The 16,748-nt window shown below is 41.4% G+C and overlaps 2 protein-coding genes across 6 annotated transcripts in view; both read right to left on the bottom strand.

Annotated features, from left to right (window-relative positions):
* The window catches only part of MAP2K4 (mitogen-activated protein kinase kinase 4), a 75,741-nt gene that overhangs the window by 55,119 nt on the left and 3,874 nt on the right, over positions 1-16,748 (bottom strand). For 2 of the 5 annotated variants that reach the window (XM_081933961.1, XM_081933964.1), the window contains exon 2: positions 11,825-11,857. The exons of the other annotated variants lie outside the window; for them this stretch is intronic. In XM_081933961.1, the coding sequence (XP_081790087.1) occupies positions 11,825-11,857 (33 nt within the window). The remainder of the gene's footprint in view (positions 1-11,824; positions 11,858-16,748) is intronic. 5 annotated transcript variants of the gene reach the window in all.
* The window catches only part of LOC309382444 (uncharacterized protein), a 348,957-nt gene continuing 332,913 nt past the window's right edge, over positions 705-16,748 (bottom strand). Inside the window, exon 2 of the mRNA XM_081933948.1 lies at positions 705-3,354. Coding sequence (XP_081790074.1) covers positions 830-2,521 — 1,692 coding nt within the window. The 5' untranslated portion in view covers positions 2,522-3,354 and the 3' untranslated portion in view covers positions 705-829. The remainder of the gene's footprint in view (positions 3,355-16,748) is intronic.

Here is a 16,748-nt window from a genome sequence, read left to right as displayed (position 1 = left end):
CTGGCGAAGGCTGGACAAGCGCTCTGGAGACAGGCGGACCCTCCCTGACTCGGAGTCTATCACTGTCCCTAGGTGTAGAATCTGCCTGGATGGGGACAGGTGGCTCTTGGGAAAGTTCACTGAAAACCCCAACGCCTGAAGCCAACGGATCGTCAGCCGAAGATCCGACTTGGCCCTGGGGAGGGACCCTGCCTGAACGAGGACGTCGTCCAAGTAGCACTGAAGTCTCACCGGAATGGAACGCAGATAAGCCGCCAGTGCTGCCAGGACCTTGGTGAACGTCCGCGGAGCTGAGGCCAGACCAAACGGGAGAGCCCGGTACTGGTAATGCCTGCCCCGGTGAGAGAACCTGAGATAACACCGGTGAGACTGAAGGATGGGGACGTGGAGGTAGGCCTCCGTCAAATCTACTGAAGCCATGTAATCCCCCTTCCGAATGCCCTGCAGAATGGATTTCAGGGACGCCATCTTGAACCGCCTGTATACTAGGTAGCGGTTTAGGCGTTTCAGGTTGAGGATTGCCCTCCAACCCCCCGAGGATTTTGGAACTACGAACAGATGGGAGTAGTAGCCCAGACCCCTCTCCGGCTCCGGAACGACCTCCACTGCCCTGATTTCTAGAAGATGGGCGACCGCGAGGTCCATGAGACGACGCCGCTTCGGGTCCCGAGCCGGGGGAAAAACTTTGAAAAAACTTGGGGGTTTGGAGAGGAATTCTAACCTTAGGCCGTGGCGAACGGTCGCCCTGACCCAACCGTCTGACGTGATCCGATCCCACTCGTCCGCATACAGTGCCAGGCGGCCTCCGATGGGATGACTCGGGTTCGAGTCATTTCCCTCTGCGGAAGGGGCGGCCGCCCCCCCCACGAAAGGGCCGCTTGGACTGCGGCTGATATCTAGAACGGTCCTGAAAACTCTGTCTATGAAATGACCTGTCCTGCCTGTATGATTGGTATCGCTGGTCCTGATCCCTGTCATAAGACTTGAACTGGGGCCTGCGATAGGGATGACTACGGGACTCCGCCTTCTTGGTGGATGTAGGCATAACTTTCTTTTTATCTTTGTTTTCCACCGAAATCGGGTCTAAGGAAGCCCCGAACAAATTTGGACCCTCAAAAGGGGCAGCTACTAGGTCCCACTTGGCTTTATAGTCCATCTGCCAGTTCCTGAGCCACAAAAGTCTACGAGAGGCCACAGAGGTGGCCAAAGCACTTGAACCAAATCTAACTGCGTCTAGGGTCGCATCAGCCGAATACTGACACGCTGCCATTATTTTAGCCAAATCCTGGTGTGCGCGCTCCTCCTGGATCGGAATGCGCTCCTGGAGCCGGCGGAGCCACATGACCGTAGTACGGTTAAAGTACGAGGCAGCAGCCGCTGCCCGCACCGCCCATGCTGAGGCTTTAAAATTTTTACGTAAAGTGAGCTCCGCCCTCTTGTCCTCTGCCTTAAGTTTGTCAGCCGCGTCCCCCGAAACTACTGGAGAGGAGGAGACTAAAGCTGCTATGGGCTGATCTATAACTGGAAGCTGAATAGCTTGCACAAAAGACTTTTCCATGTTGTAGGCGCGACGGTCGTTGCTGCCAGGTGGGGAAAAGTTAGAAGGACGGGCCCATTGGCTAGTAGCTACCTCTAAGAAAAGAGGAGGGGCAGGAATCTCCTCCTTATTGGTGGCCGTCGCTGAGAACATGACCATGTCCGGATCCGTGGGCGGTGGGACCGTGGGGTCCCCCGTGCCCACCTTGGTGGTCCTCCTAGCCTTCTTAAGCAATGGTTTGAACATGGCCTGGAGGAAAAGATTGGAAGAGCGAGGCGGCTCAGGAGCCGCATCCTCCTCCTCAGAGAACCCCCAATCGTCCCTCCGTGCCTCCCCCCTAGAGGAGACCTCACTCATGAGGGAAGGCGAAGAAGCCCTAGATCTGGACCTACTAAAGGGAGTAACTCGACTGTGGTGGTAAGGTCTGTCCCTTTGGGAAATGCCCCTAGAAATGGCTGCAGAAATAAGCCTTTTGAGATTCTCAGGGAGGTTTTCGAGATCCTCCTCATCTCCTTCTGAATCATAGTCTGGTGCCACATAGGCCCTGCTGGATCTCCTACCCCTAACTGGACCTGCAGAGGTACCTTCCAATGGATCCCCCCTATCTTCTTCCCTAATCCCCGGGAAAGCAGAAGGAGAGCGAGGCGCCCCCCGCTCCTGACTCCTATCAGATCTGCATGGGGAAGCAGAGGAAGAGGAAGAGGAAGGGCTGAACCCCCTAGCCACCGGTGGGGGAGGGCATGAAGCCGCCACGTGTGGGGATCTGGATCTGGGCCTAGGATCCCTGGCCTGTCTCTTCTCAGCCCTTTCAATGACCTTCTCAATGGCCCTGGATCGCCTGAGCTCATCCCTTTGCAGAGCTCTCGAAGGCCTGTCCTCAGCTGAAGGCCTAGAAACCCGAGGCCTAACTGGGGGAGTGGGCTCAACCTGATCTTCGCCTGCCTGAGCTGGCGCGGCCTGCTGGGACTCAGTTCTATCTGCCATCCCCACTCACGTGCTCCAAAACGAGGTCTTTGGTAGGAATTGCCCTTCAGCTGGTGAGAATCGCCTGCTCCGGGCCTCCGGTAAAGTTGCAAACAGCACAGCCACGTTTTTCACAGCCTCTCCGTGTTGCAAGCCCCAAACACGTGACTCAAAATGGCCGCCGGCTTCTTTTGGGCGGTGCTTTCAAAAGCGCGCCTAAAAATGGCCGCTCCCTCGCCCTTAATTGCCAATGCCTGCAGCTGCAAGCTCGCCTTTCCCAAAACGCTCTCTAAATCACCGCTGAGCTCCTAAGCCCCTAGGAGCCTTCCAACACCAAGAAAAACGATTCCGCGCTGCTGCCGTGGGCTGTAACCGGCCCGGGAAGCTAGCGGTTCAAATTAGAAGCCGAAAAGCCGCTTTCGCGCCGAAAAGCCCCAGCGCGCTGCGAGCCTCACCGGAAAGTTTTAAGAAGACAAATTAAAGCACGTAGGATCGCCCGGCACACCCGAGACCCCAGGCACCAGTCCGGAGCGATCCCTTAAGAGAGGGGGAGGAAGCGCCCCCCCCACTGACTATCTCAGCCTCCTGAGGACAGTCGAACAACAGCCCTGCAAGGCGGACCATTAGAAAAAAATTTTTAAATAAAAAACTCCAAATTCAAGGTGCCAACAACACTAACACTGACTAATAAAACCCACTAAAACTCTACTACTAGGAACCAAACCTGTGTCTTGGACCTTGACTGAGAGGAAACTGGGAACCAACGGGAGAAGGCGAAGGTTAAGAAGTTTTCTCTCAGTCAAATGGACCAATCAGGCTGTGTTAACCCTGCTGTGACCCCTCCCTCCACTCTACTGGAAAAAGTGTGTATGTCACTATAGTTATAAAGAGTGTGTTACAGGTAAAAATATACACAATAAACCATAATTTAATCACAGTTTATTGAATAAAGCACAATTTGTTGCTTTTACCTAAAATGTCCAGGCCATAAATTATAGTTCATAAACCATAAAATTCCAAACCCAAACCAAATAAATTTAGTGTTTTGTGGGAATTATTAATACCTATAACTGCTGAGAAAAAAAATGTCAATGTGCCAGATTGTTGTTCTCGTGGCCAATTAATATAGGAAATGTGAAATTCCAGAGTAAAACAAAAAAAATTACTGTATTTCTGACTTAAAAGCTAGGTCTTGTGTTAAGAACTTCCTAAACTTGGCAGTGCATTCATGTGGATATGCAAAAGGCCTTTCCACTGGGATTGCTGCAAAAATGGAATTTTTACCACAGCTGCAAAGAATTTCGTGCCATAGCATTTTAATCAGTGGCCTTGAAAATGAACAAAATGTTCATATGAAACATGGCATAGTATAGTATAGTATAGTATAATATAGTATAATATAATATAGTATAGTATAATATAATATAATAATATAGTATAATATAGTATAATATAATATAATATAGTATAGTATAGTATAGTATAGTATAGTATAGTATAGTATAGTATAGTATAGTATAGTATAGTATAGTATAGTATAATATAATATAATATAATAAATATAATAAATATAATATAATATATGACATGTAATTCCTGGCATAGTAATATCTATTGTGAACATAGTCAAGTGCCTGGTGCATGCTAAAATTGAATGTACATGTTCCTTGAGAGAGATTTAAATCCACAGTAACATTAAACATGCCCATAAAACACCTTTTAATGAAATATAGGTACCGCATTTTTCGGAGTATAAGACGCACCATTTTGAAGAGGCCAATTTTAAAAAAAGTTTTTGCACTCTGCAGACGTCCCAAAAATGGCCCGGTTTTTGTCAAAAAAAGGGCATGCATAGCCTTTAGGAGGCTTATAGTGTACTCCTGGGGGGCAAAAACGAGCAAAAAACAGCCTGTTTTTCACTTATTTCTGCCCTCCCCAGCCCCCAGGAGCACTCTGAAAGCCTCCTAAAGGCTATGCATGGCCATTTTGGTGAAAGGGGCGGGGGTTTGGGAGGCAAAAAATGCTGTATTCAGTGTATAAGATGCATCCAGATTTTCACCCTCTTTTTTGAGGGGAAAAAGGTGTGTTTTATAATCCGAAAAATACAGCAATCCTTGACTTATGACAATTGAGCCCCAAATTTCCATTGCTAGGCAAGACAAGCAAGTTGTCAATTTTGCCCCACTTTGCCACTGCAATTGTTAAGTTACTAACATGGTTGTAATGTGAATCTGGCTTCCCTATTGACTTTTCAGAATTGATGAAATTCTATCAACAAAGCATAAATGTGGACAAAAGTGGGTTTAGATTTAATAGAGACAGATTTCGTGACAGCAAGAGCTCATGAAGACTTATATTCTCTTTCACTGGAGATCATTAGATTGAGAGGCTAAATGGGCAAAATGCTTTAGCACCGTGATGGCGAACCTATGGCATGCAGGTGGCATGCGGAGCCATATCTGAGGGCATGTGAGGCATTGCCCTATGGCAGTGGCCAGCTGATTTTCGACTTTCCGGAGTGAGGGGGAGGCCATTTTCACCCTCCCCAGGCTTCAGGAAAGCCTCCAGAGCCTATGGATGGCGAAAAATGGGCCGGAAAAGAACTTTCAGTCGGCTGTTTTTCACCACCCACAGGCTCCGGAGGCTTTCTTGAAGTCTGGGGAGGGCGAAAAACTCCCCAACGGGCCTACTGGAAGTCTGGAGGCTTCAGTGCGGCCTGCATGCATGCATGCGCAGGGGGATGGGGGGGTTGTGCACCTATGCGCCGGGTGGGAGGGCATTGCATTATGGGTGTGGGCATGCATGCACATGCTATGCTCTTTTGGCACCCGAGCAGAAAAACATATTTTATCACTGCTTTAGTAGATCCCGCATTGTAGAGAAGGGATCCCTCACTGTAGAGCACTGTTTCTCAACCTTGTCAACTTGAAGATGTCTGGATTTCAACTCCCAGAATTCCTCAGCCAGCATCTTCAAGTTGACACGGTTGAGAAACACTGCTATAGAGGATCAGAAATATTGAAATATGAGGAATATATAAAAATGCAAAAGGATTCAAAACTTTTTAAGTACTACTGTACATTTTATTACATTGGTCCTTAGAAAATCCTCTGAAGAGCCAGAACAAATGTATGATGTAATTGGGAACACTCAGCAGGTGCAAATAATACTATCTCTTCTTTACAGACGAACCAATAAATAACACATGAAATAGTAGGAAGAACAATAACAAATGGGAGCCATGGGGCAGAATAAGATAACTTGAATCTTGCAGACCTTATATTGAATTAATGGAGAAATCCAGGTATATTACATTTCTGAAGAAACCTCTACCAAGATTTTTTCATAGTGATTGACTGAATAAAGGAAGAAGTGAGCAAACTAGCCTTCGTTAGTATGGTTAAATGTTTGCTTTAGTGCTCTTCATTTGTATCTTTCCCTTGCCTTATGCTCATATGACATAACGGAAGTACAGAAAATAGTTTATTTGTTATATATCTCTAAACAAAACTTTTCCTTACAATCCTTCCCTTTTTGTAATAAGGGAAAAATTTGGGCTGCTAGCATACAGAAATTGTAACAAAATACAAAAAGATTGGGTTTAATAATATGCATGTGTGTAGGGTTAATAACGTGTGGTGTGTGTGTGTGTGTGTGTGTGTGTGTGTGTGTGTGTGTGTCCACAGAAACATAATCTCCATCAAAAAATAATCTGAAAAAAGAAGAGACTTCCTTTCCATGCTTAAACTGGATTTTTATAAAACTAGGAGATGAAAAATTGTGGTTTAATAAGCAAACTGATCAGAATTAGGATGCTACTTTGAAGGTTTTTTTCTAGTGCACCAGGAAATGTTCTCCTATATACATATTTTAAATAAATATACCTTTATCTTTAATCTTTTTCTGTTTTTAGTTAATATTTTACGATGTACTGTATAGTTTTTATATACTGTATGCCACCCAGCTATATGTATTTGTTAAATAAATTTGAGGAAATGGTATATGATGTCCCCTTCTCAAATGAAATAGTAATAAAATTTCATAGGCTTTTATCTTTTGCTTTTTTTGTGTTTAACCTTGAATGTGAAATTTTGATCTCTTTTCAGCTTCCAGAAAAAAATCACGAAGGCTACTGTATTTAAATGGAATAATGTTCTATTTAACTGGTTTAGCTCAATTTCTAAAAGTCTTTGGAAATGGTACATTTATTCCATACACTATAGAACAGTAGTTCCCAAAGTGGGCGAAACCGCCCGCTGGGGGGCGGTCGGATGACTTAGGGGGGCGCTAAGAGGCAAAGGGGACAGCAGGGGGGCGCTAAGAGGCAAGGGGGGGCGGCAGGAGGGTGCTAAAAGGCAAGGGACTAGATTACTAGATGAACTATAAGGTCCCTTGCAAGTCTGTCATGAGTTGTAGGGTAGGAGGCGGGCAGCTGCCCGAGGCCACGGCTCTTATCCCCAAGAAGTGGACAATGCCCCCCAAGCCCCATCCCTCCCTTTCCTGACGGCTCATCTGGAGCGGCGGGTGCCGGGCTGGACAGCCAGCCGCGGCCCTTCCCCATGCAGTTCTGTCCCGCAGATGCTGCCCCGTGTTGGCCGTCCTGCTTCCTTGCCCGATTTGTCTTTCTCTTCATTCGCTCCATAACAAGCGGAGGATTGCGCAGCCTGGGCTCCGTCTCCTCCCACCACCTCTTCTGGCCAGCGGTGGGCAAGGCAGCAGCTGCGCCGGACGCCCTTCCGGGACCCGGACAAGACTTGGTGCAGGGTCCGGGAGGGCGGGGGGGATGCAGTCCAAGGCCGACTTAGGACACGCGTCTCTTGGCCCAGAATTCTCCGCACCCTCGGAGCCCTGGTTGGAACACGCAGCCGATGCAGAGGGTCACGAAGGCCTCCCGTCTCCTAGGCAATGAGCACTGCCTGCAAATCCCGCCTGCTGAAGTTTCCCCATCTAAGGGTGGGGGAGGACCCAGGTGAGGATGTGCGGGAGGCGAGGGGGACGCTGCTGCTTACTGCAGGCTCGGACTTAGCCCGGGGAGGATGGGGGCTTAGATGAGTGACTGCTCCAAGCATCCAGGAGAGACTCGCTGCTGGGGCGGCGATCTCCTGTGTCTCCCTGACATTCCACAGGGAAAAGCTGGTTCTGGGAACCTGGAGGAGTGCCGGGTGTGCCCCCCACACATACACTCCTCGGGGACTGGAGAAAAACGCTAGGGATATATTTCTGAAACGCATCTGATGCCACCACCACCCTGTCCCCCAGGCTCACTGGGAGGCAGCCAGCCCTTACAGTCACAACCGAGGCCAAAAGTTTTGTTGTTGAGTGAAAATTTTGATAAGTGAATTTTACAACCTTTTGTGCCACAGTTACAGTGAATCTCTGTAGCTGTTAAGTGAGTCACATGGTTAAGCGAATCTGGCTTCACCATTGTCTTCGCTTGCCAGAAGTCACAAAAGGGGATCATGTGACCCTCGAAACCTTCGTAAAATGATCCAGTTGACAAGCATCCCAATTTTGATCACGTTACCCCAGGGATGGTACAATGGTTTTAAGTGTGAAAAACGGTCATGTCACTTTTTTCAATGCTGTTGTAATTTTGAACATTTACTAAATCAAGATGCTGAGCTTGTCGATCAAAAGGTCTGCAGTTCGGCGGTTCGAATCCCTAGCACCGTGTAATGGAGTGAGCTCCTGTTACTTGTCCCAGCTTCTGCCAACCTAGCAGCTCGAAAGCACATAAACAATTCAAGTAGAAAAATAGGGACCACCTTTGGTGGGAAGGTAAAAGTGTTCCATGCACTTTGGAAGATTTTGGAAGAATTACAAAGAGGAGCAACTAAGATGTTTAAAGGCCCAGAGACTAAAACATAGGAAAAACAGTTGCAAGAATTGGGAATGGCCAGTCTAGAGAAAAGGATTGGGGGGGGGGGGGAGACACCTGATAGTAGTTTCCATTATTTGAGGGGCTGCCACAGAGAAGAGGGAGTCACTCTGTTCTCCAAAGCAGGATAAGAAACAATGGGTGGAAACTAATCAAGGAGAGAAACAACCTAGAACTAAGGAGAAACTTTCTATGGGGAGGACAATTAATCAGTGGAACAGAAGTTGCCTTCAGAGGTTGTGGGTGCTCCATCACTGGAGGCTTTCAAGAAGAGACCGGACAGCCTGAAATTGTATAGGATTGCTCCTGGTTGAACGGGGTTGGACTAGACGACCTCCAAGGTGTCTTCCAGCTCCATTCTGATTGAGTAATTGAGGTCTCTGGCTGCTGCTATGCTGCTCCTTCCTTGAAGTAGTTACTAAATTTTACTGAGTTTACTAAGTTATAGTTACTAAGGTTCTTGATGAATGATTATCAGACTTTGAAAACCTGGTATCACTGGATCATGTTGAACAATTTTGTTGAATTAACATTAACTAAAAAGGTTTTTAAATTGGATTTTGAATAAATGTGCAATTAATTGTTACAGTTTTGAATTTTACTGTTACTATCTTCCTTCCGTCGTGCAAACCGTCCAGTCACATGACTCCCCCAGCCACGCCCATCAAGCCACGCCCACAGAACCGGTAGTTTAAAAAAAATTGAATTCCACACTGGGTGGGGGGCACTGTGGATCAGTTTGTACCACCAAGGGGGTGGTGGACTGAAAAAGTTTGGGAACCACTGCTATAGAATATATTATTGTATAAACAGAATAAATTACACACAAAAACTGAAAAAAGCTGTAAAATACCCACAAAACACTATTTCATGGCCAGACAGAATTGATGAGCTTTCTTAACTATGCAAGCTCTTGCTATGTAAATTATATCCCCAAATATAATTTAATAATTCAAATTATTTAGTCCTCATGCCTTCCTTCTGGTGAACAATAATACCAATGCTAATGTCATTTTCAATGTCTTACTCCTAAGAACAGGACATCCATATGACTCAGATTGACAACTGTGGGGGGGGAAACCAATGGTGGTATACAAATATTATGTCAATATAGAACATAATAACCAGAAAATAAAGATAAAGATTGCAAATGAAAGTCTTATTTTATACTAACATCTTATTGGAAGGTGCCACAACTTAATGCTAAAATTCAAAGTTTCTAGCATAGATAATAATCAGAAATAGGGAAGGGCAGAGGAACTCATATCAGGGGCAACAGAGGAAATTTGCCTTTAATCATTTGTTTCTGTTTTTAAATCAACCAGGAGCCTACAGCTGCTACTTGTACCAAGAGGGAAACCCCTCTCAAAATAAATTGCAGCCAAGTCATTTTGTCCATTTCTCTTGCTCTAAACCAGTGGTAGTCAACCTGGTCCCTACCGCCCACTAGTGGGCGTTCCAGCTTTCATGGTGGGCGGTAGGGGTTTGCTGTAATTCTGCTTTATCAATTTTATAAAGTAAAGTTACTTCGTTACTTTATAAATCACCATTACTGAGGAACTGGTGGGCGGTTAGAAAATTTTACTATTAACAGAGATAAAAAAAGTGGGCGGTAGGTATAAAAAGGTTGACTATCCCTACTCTAATCAAAGATTGTAGCATAAGCAATAGGTCAAAAAATGTCCATACTATGGCCCCAAATCTTGATCTTAGACCATGTGGTTCCTATTTACTTTAAAGAACTATTCAGACAATTACCAGCTACATCAATTATGCTTTCCATATAACTTGTCTAAGAACTTGGGTTTGTAATCCATGTAGACATCACAGTCTGCAAGAAGGACAAGAGGAAAACAGCAGTCCATAGAACAATGGTTGTCTTGTTGGAACAGAAAACAACATAAGACACCCCCCCCCAAAAAAAAAACACAATGCAAATTCTCATAACACTTTACTTCAGTGTTTCTAATTTCTTCTGCAGCAGCATCTTTTCCATATCCTGCATCTCAAACTAATTAATCAAAGGAAACACAGTATGATCATGAGTAATGATCTAACTTATTGGTTTAAAGATGCTTTATTAGTCTTTGTACTTCTTGCCTATAATGAAAGATCCTCTTCAGAAATCTCAGAGATAAAATTCTGTCACAAATTACTGAACATCCACAATTATTGCAGAAGCATTTATCACTTCTAATTTAAATAGGCATATTTATTAACTTTTAAAAAACGTATAAATTAAATGCAGGATGAATATGTTTAAGTAAGTTTACCCAACAGAGAAAAAATTACGTTCTTCAACAGAGTTCCCACTACATCATGGCAGGCAATTATAAAGATATAATGTACATAGCAATTAAAAATGAAAGCCATAAGAGGATGAAAAAAATGAAAAAAAATGGTGCAGAGCTTCCATTAATCATCCAAATGCAACCTGACAATGACTGATTAAAATGTCTAAGCTTTGTAGACATTTCAGACTCGTGGCATACACTCTGTCGTGTTTCCACATCATTCTGAGGTAGATAAAAATTATATAAATGATATTTTTTCTCATCTTCACACACTTTTTTAATATTAGGACATTATATTCATATTCAAGGATAGGACAGATTGACCATGGTAGATGCTTTCATTGTTGGTTACATACATATATATATATAGCAAATGTTCATACTGGAAATATTGTTCTTTACATTCTCTAAATCCTAGTCTCTCAAATATGGACTCTTGGAATGTAACAACTTCTGTCAAGTGGAAAGTTTTTATAAACAGAGGAAATTGTCCCCTACAAATGATGGGTGATATGAAAAGGGAAGTTTGAATGTGCTTAAGATGTTTAAGGTGAAACCTTAACTAAGAAAAGAGAGTTATGACTTAAAAGTCTAGCACATATTCTTTAGATGCTTAAAATTTAAAGTCCGTGCCCAACATTTCCAATCAAAGAATCTCATGTAGCAGCAGTTGGAAATTGCATTTTATGACATGCTGGTGAGTTGCTGGTCAATATTAAACTGATAATCTAACCAAATATGTTAGTCCATGTATAGCTTGATATCTTAAGGGGAAGCACTAATTTGCTGAATATCAAATCCCTACTGAAATAATCAGTTTAGTGTTTAAGTAGTTTCCTTAAATACTTAAATCTAGAAATCATCTCAAAATAAGTATGTTTATATTATACAGAATTCAAATACATTTTTAAAAACAAAAATCTTACATATATTTAAAGCTATTTACTGTGGGAACAATTATCATTATCCAAGATAAATAACAAATTAAAGATTTACAAAATAGAGTCTCATTTTGGAAAATGAAAAATGGAAGCACTGTCATTGTATTAATGCATGGCCTGTTAGTTAGATCAACAGTGGACACATTCCCAATACCAAGAATGATTTAAAAATAAATTAAAATAGCAGAATACTATAAAACATGTAGCTTACTTTGTGCTTTTTCACAGAAGTTTATCTGAAAGCCTAAAGCAAAAAAGATAAGTTCTAGTTCATTTACTGGAAATTACAGATGTTCATAACCTTTAAAATCACATTTAATGTTTATTAAAAAAAAACTTAAGATACCAAATAAAAGGTTTAACATAGGTAAAATAATATCTGAATTGCAAAGAACAAATTCCAATTATTAATTTTCTTATTGGTATCAATTGCAATCTCCTGAAAATACTCCTGCAACCTATACTGAGAATAAAATTTTCAGAATGGCAATGGAATTTGAAGTTCCAGAGAATCTGGAGTCCCTTAGCTTAGGAAAAGCTTATCTATTAAAAACCTGTTGAACTATTCTGTCCAAAACATTTGTAAAGGATCACATGAACATCCAGATCAGATCAACTGATAAGAGGTTGCATATTAGTTGTTAATTTATAAACAGAAAGTTAAAAATAGCTAGTGAGGTTTCCATATGATGACTTCTGTGGCAACATTCTGAAATTTACAATTAGTTTTTCCAGGTTAGCTTAGGTTTCATTGTGATGCATGGGTGAGAAACTTTTTGAATTAATGACTGCACTCAGACTGAAAGGAACAATAATCACAGAGTACTCTGAGTATGGAAGCCAGATTATGTGCTGGTAGATGCTAATGTTTCCAATTTAAAAGGCAAGGGAAAAAGGATAATCTGCATAGTAGCAGATGCCACATCCTTCTACATACAAAGGAAGTGGAAATGCCCTCTTTTTCTCCCTATTATTAACACAAGCAAATCAGGAGGAGTAAATTTGGGGCAATGTGATTATAAGTGGCAAATAAATGCAGCATCTTATTGCCAGACAGCATAAAAAGCAAATTGTGGGTGACAATAGAAGTCACCAAGGACAGCAGCAAGAAACAAGCTATGGGTGTTAGCAGCAAATTGGGGGAGAAAGACTTCTCAAAGTTGTGCACAGAAACAGACATGAAGTTAGAAGATAGATTGAATAGAGAACATGTATTAATAAATGTTAGTAGCAATTGAAAACTGCTACCAATATGCAACTCACAGATTATTCTCCATGACTTTAAAACAGGGGTGGGGAATGATGACCCTTTTAATCACTTGTGGAGTTCAGAGTTGGCTGGCATGGCTCAGGAATTCAGGCAGTTGAAGTCCACAAGTCATAAAAGGGCCATCGTTCCCCACCCCTGCTTTAAAGGATAGGGACTGCCACTTCTACATAAAAAGGTAGAATTTCCTGCCATTCAATAGTTGTGTAATTCATATAACCAGAATTATATTTTGCATAAATTCCAATTCTGGTTCTTCAACCTTTATGAAATTAGGCAGATATTGATTTTTACCTTGTTTGGTTATTTTCCCAAACTGCTTTATGTTATTTTTGCTGGTTTGAAGGATTAGCTTTCCTTGAGTTACAAAAATTTCTTTTAAGCATCCTCTGCATGTTTTTAAGGCTACCTTCGCAGGTATTTTAAGCTTCAGGTTTATGAGTGCTCTACCCAGGACCAATCTCTTGCTTGTCAAAGAACTACGACTACTGCATTCGGAAAATACATAATATCTCTTAAAATAATGCTTTATTTATTTTTTAGATTTCTATCGCATCTTTTCTTTGGTAGCTCAAAGCATAAGACATGGCACAAGGTAATAGCCATTATTTTGCCATTTTAGGATTGAGAATTAAAATTGTAATAATTTGGCAACCTATAGAATTCCAAGATATTTTAATGACAAATTCAGCTCTAATTCTTAGTGTACTACAATATCCAGAGGCAAGCGGTTACTTGAAGACATTTTTACAGTGCTGTAGATACAGATATGAGAATTTATAGTGCCCTTCTTTGATAACTCGTGACCTCAGCTACCATCATTTAATAAAATATGTTTGAAAATGTGTTAGCTTTGAAACAGCACCAAATGACCCTACAAAATTCAGAAGCAAAATGTTAATATAATAATCAAAGGTATGTAAAAAGCCTTTAATCATGAAGCTCTATTTAGCTATGGGCTATACTATCTTTATTATTAAATATAATTTCAGGTCACACTTAATGAACTATTGGTATAAGGAATAAATATAATCAAACATTACGGACAGCTTCTGGTTCAGTAACAGATCAAGAGTTGTAGCATCATAAATGGTGTTGTTTGCTTCAAATTGTATATTCAAGTTATTTTATTTACTGTTACTGGAATCTGACAAATTGAAGATTTGAACTAGCCTTTCTATCATATAATCACAGTGAAGGGTTCAATCTGAAGGGAAATTTGTACCATATTATATAAATTCATGTCAGCCAATAGGAATAAGAAAGTGCACCACCTGATAGTTGACAATGTGCATTCCTGTGTACGCAAAATCTGAAAATTCTATGCAAACTCATAGGTGCAGTTAAGTGTTCTATTCATGTTATTACATGAATTATAGTTAATAGTGACAGAAAACCTTTGCTCTCAAAAGTTTCAGAAACTGGTTCACAATAGATCTCCATAATTAGTCTTCTAAAAACCTGGATGCAAATACCTGATTGCAAAAAGGAAACAAGGGATCTAGAAACACGAGCAAATCAAAAGGAAAGAATCATTTCTCAGCTATGACCACCAGTTAGAAAAATATCAAACTAACCATAGTTAATTTTTTTTAAAAAATTGAAACATGAAAATTTATACTCTGAAGTTCAACCAAGCTAAGGGAGACATAAAGAGTACCAATGATGAAACTCAAATAATATGCTAAGAGAAGAGAGCACCAGGGCAGAGAGGCAGGGAGAAGCAAAAATATAGCTGTAAGTGACGAACACAAAGACAATTACAATAGTGTCATTATATAGTACTTTAAACTCTATAATTACTATAAGCTTAATAGATCCAGGGGACATGCCATGAACATAGTGATCTTTGATCTTAGCAAAGCTTTTGACAAAGTCTCTCATTATAACTTTATTCATAAAATATTAAAAAACATGAGCAGATGATACAACTGTTAGATAGATTCATAATTGGCTGCATACACATTGCTAGAAAAGGCTAATAAATGGTTCCCTAGCTTGTGGGAGAGTAGCATCAAATGCAGATCTCTATTCTGAACCCAATATTATTCACCATGTTTATTAATCACCTAGATTAATGGCTATGGGAATGATTATAAAATACAGTCTTGGAGAGTAGGCTAAAAAAACCAAGAACTTCAACAGGGAGAAATATAAAGTCTTGGATCTGGGGAGAAAATATTAAATGGGGGAGATCTGGCTTGCCAATAGTTCACATAAAAAGGATTTTTGTTTTAGTAGGTCACAAGCTGAATAAGAGCAAACAATGTGCTACAGCTGCTAAAAAGCTAAATGTTATTTTGGGATGTATTAACAGAAGCACAGATTCAAGATCACAGTAAGTTACTGTCGCGCTCTACTTATGTAACACCAAAGGTGCTTTCACAATTGAGCCAGCCATCTCATTCAGGCACTTTGGTTCTGAGAGGCCAATAGCAGCTAGAAAATTAGATCCCTTTGCTGCTGCCTCACACCCCTTTATAACAGCCAGTGTTGCCCTTTCCACCAGGGGAGGGCTATGGGGAAAATCCTTATCCCATCCTCAAACTCTCTGCATGTCCTGCAGAGGAGTTGGAAGGCCTGCAGAGTGCTCCTAGGGGCTGGGGAGGGCAAAACATTTTTTTTAAATTACCTCTTCAAAATCTTGGTGCATCTTACACTCCGGTGTGTCTTTTAGTCCAAAAAATACATACTTCCCTCCCAGGGAACCAGTCACAGAAAATAAGTCACACTACAGCACCAACATGGCCCTAAAAATCCTTCTTCACCTCCAACTACCAATCTCTATAGCCAATCTAGAGAGGTTCGAGGATCACTGGTATCAATAGTCGTTAAGTAGCAGGATGCTGGTATCACCTCAACTGGTTCTGTCAAAATTCATTGACAAGCATAATCAATTTTGTCCCTGTATCATGTCCCAGCCTGAAACTCAATACAAATAGGTCTAGATAATCCACTTCCTCCAGAGTCCTCAGCAACCTTATTCAATGGAGACTGGACAAAAACAATAATAATATTGTTATACAATACAATAATAAATTTAGGATCCAGCAATGGCTTCTTGAATAGGGAGCACATCACCATCTTTTATATGGAAGACACTCATTACGCAGCTCTATTCTTTTCCTTTGTGAGCAATTAATCATTCCTGGTTCATTCTAAAAACTACCTAAACTTATCTTAAATACAGGGAGGGAAAAGAAACATATCACATCTTCTCCAAAAGAGGCAGCAACCAAGACAAGTCTATACTTGTTGCAGTAGAATCATGCATTTAATAAGTGGGAGATCAGCAGAATGATTTTTGACCTTGAACCACAATTTATTACTTCCATCCAAGGATCTGTAAGAGTTATTAAGCATTCAGGCTTCTTTACTCACTTGAGTTATTTATATACACCTTGTATCCAACTGTATGTCACCTACCATTGAAATAAGTGGGAGAAGCACTTTTGTACATTTGTGAGCTGGTATAGTTATTGAAGCACCAAAAATCTCACAAACATTCGGAGACTAAAAAAAATACTGATCTCTTAATATTTGGTCAAATCTAGACTGATGGTAGGAAGCTTATGTAGACAATGAAACTATTTGATTCCTATATTAAGAACTATCTAATTTTTCTTTTTCTACTCAAGCTTCCTTTATAATGCATATAAATTATGCATATTTAACAATTTAAAAACTGGGAATCACTGTATCAATAAATTTTAGAAGGTATATAACTTTCAGTGAGAATATGGCAGGTTTCTGGAAGAAGTAACACATGGAAAGTCTTGTTGCATGAAGTTGGATTTTTCCCAATTATTTTTAAATAGTGATTTAATGCAGTTTAATTTTCATTCATCACGGCTGACTATGCTGTACT

The sequence above is a fragment of the Natrix helvetica genome (genome assembly GCF_964273705.1).
Source record: "Natrix helvetica genome assembly, chromosome: 1".
NCBI lineage: Eukaryota > Metazoa > Chordata > Lepidosauria > Squamata > Natricidae > Natrix > Natrix helvetica.
This window is presented reverse-complemented; position numbering and strand designations above follow the sequence as displayed.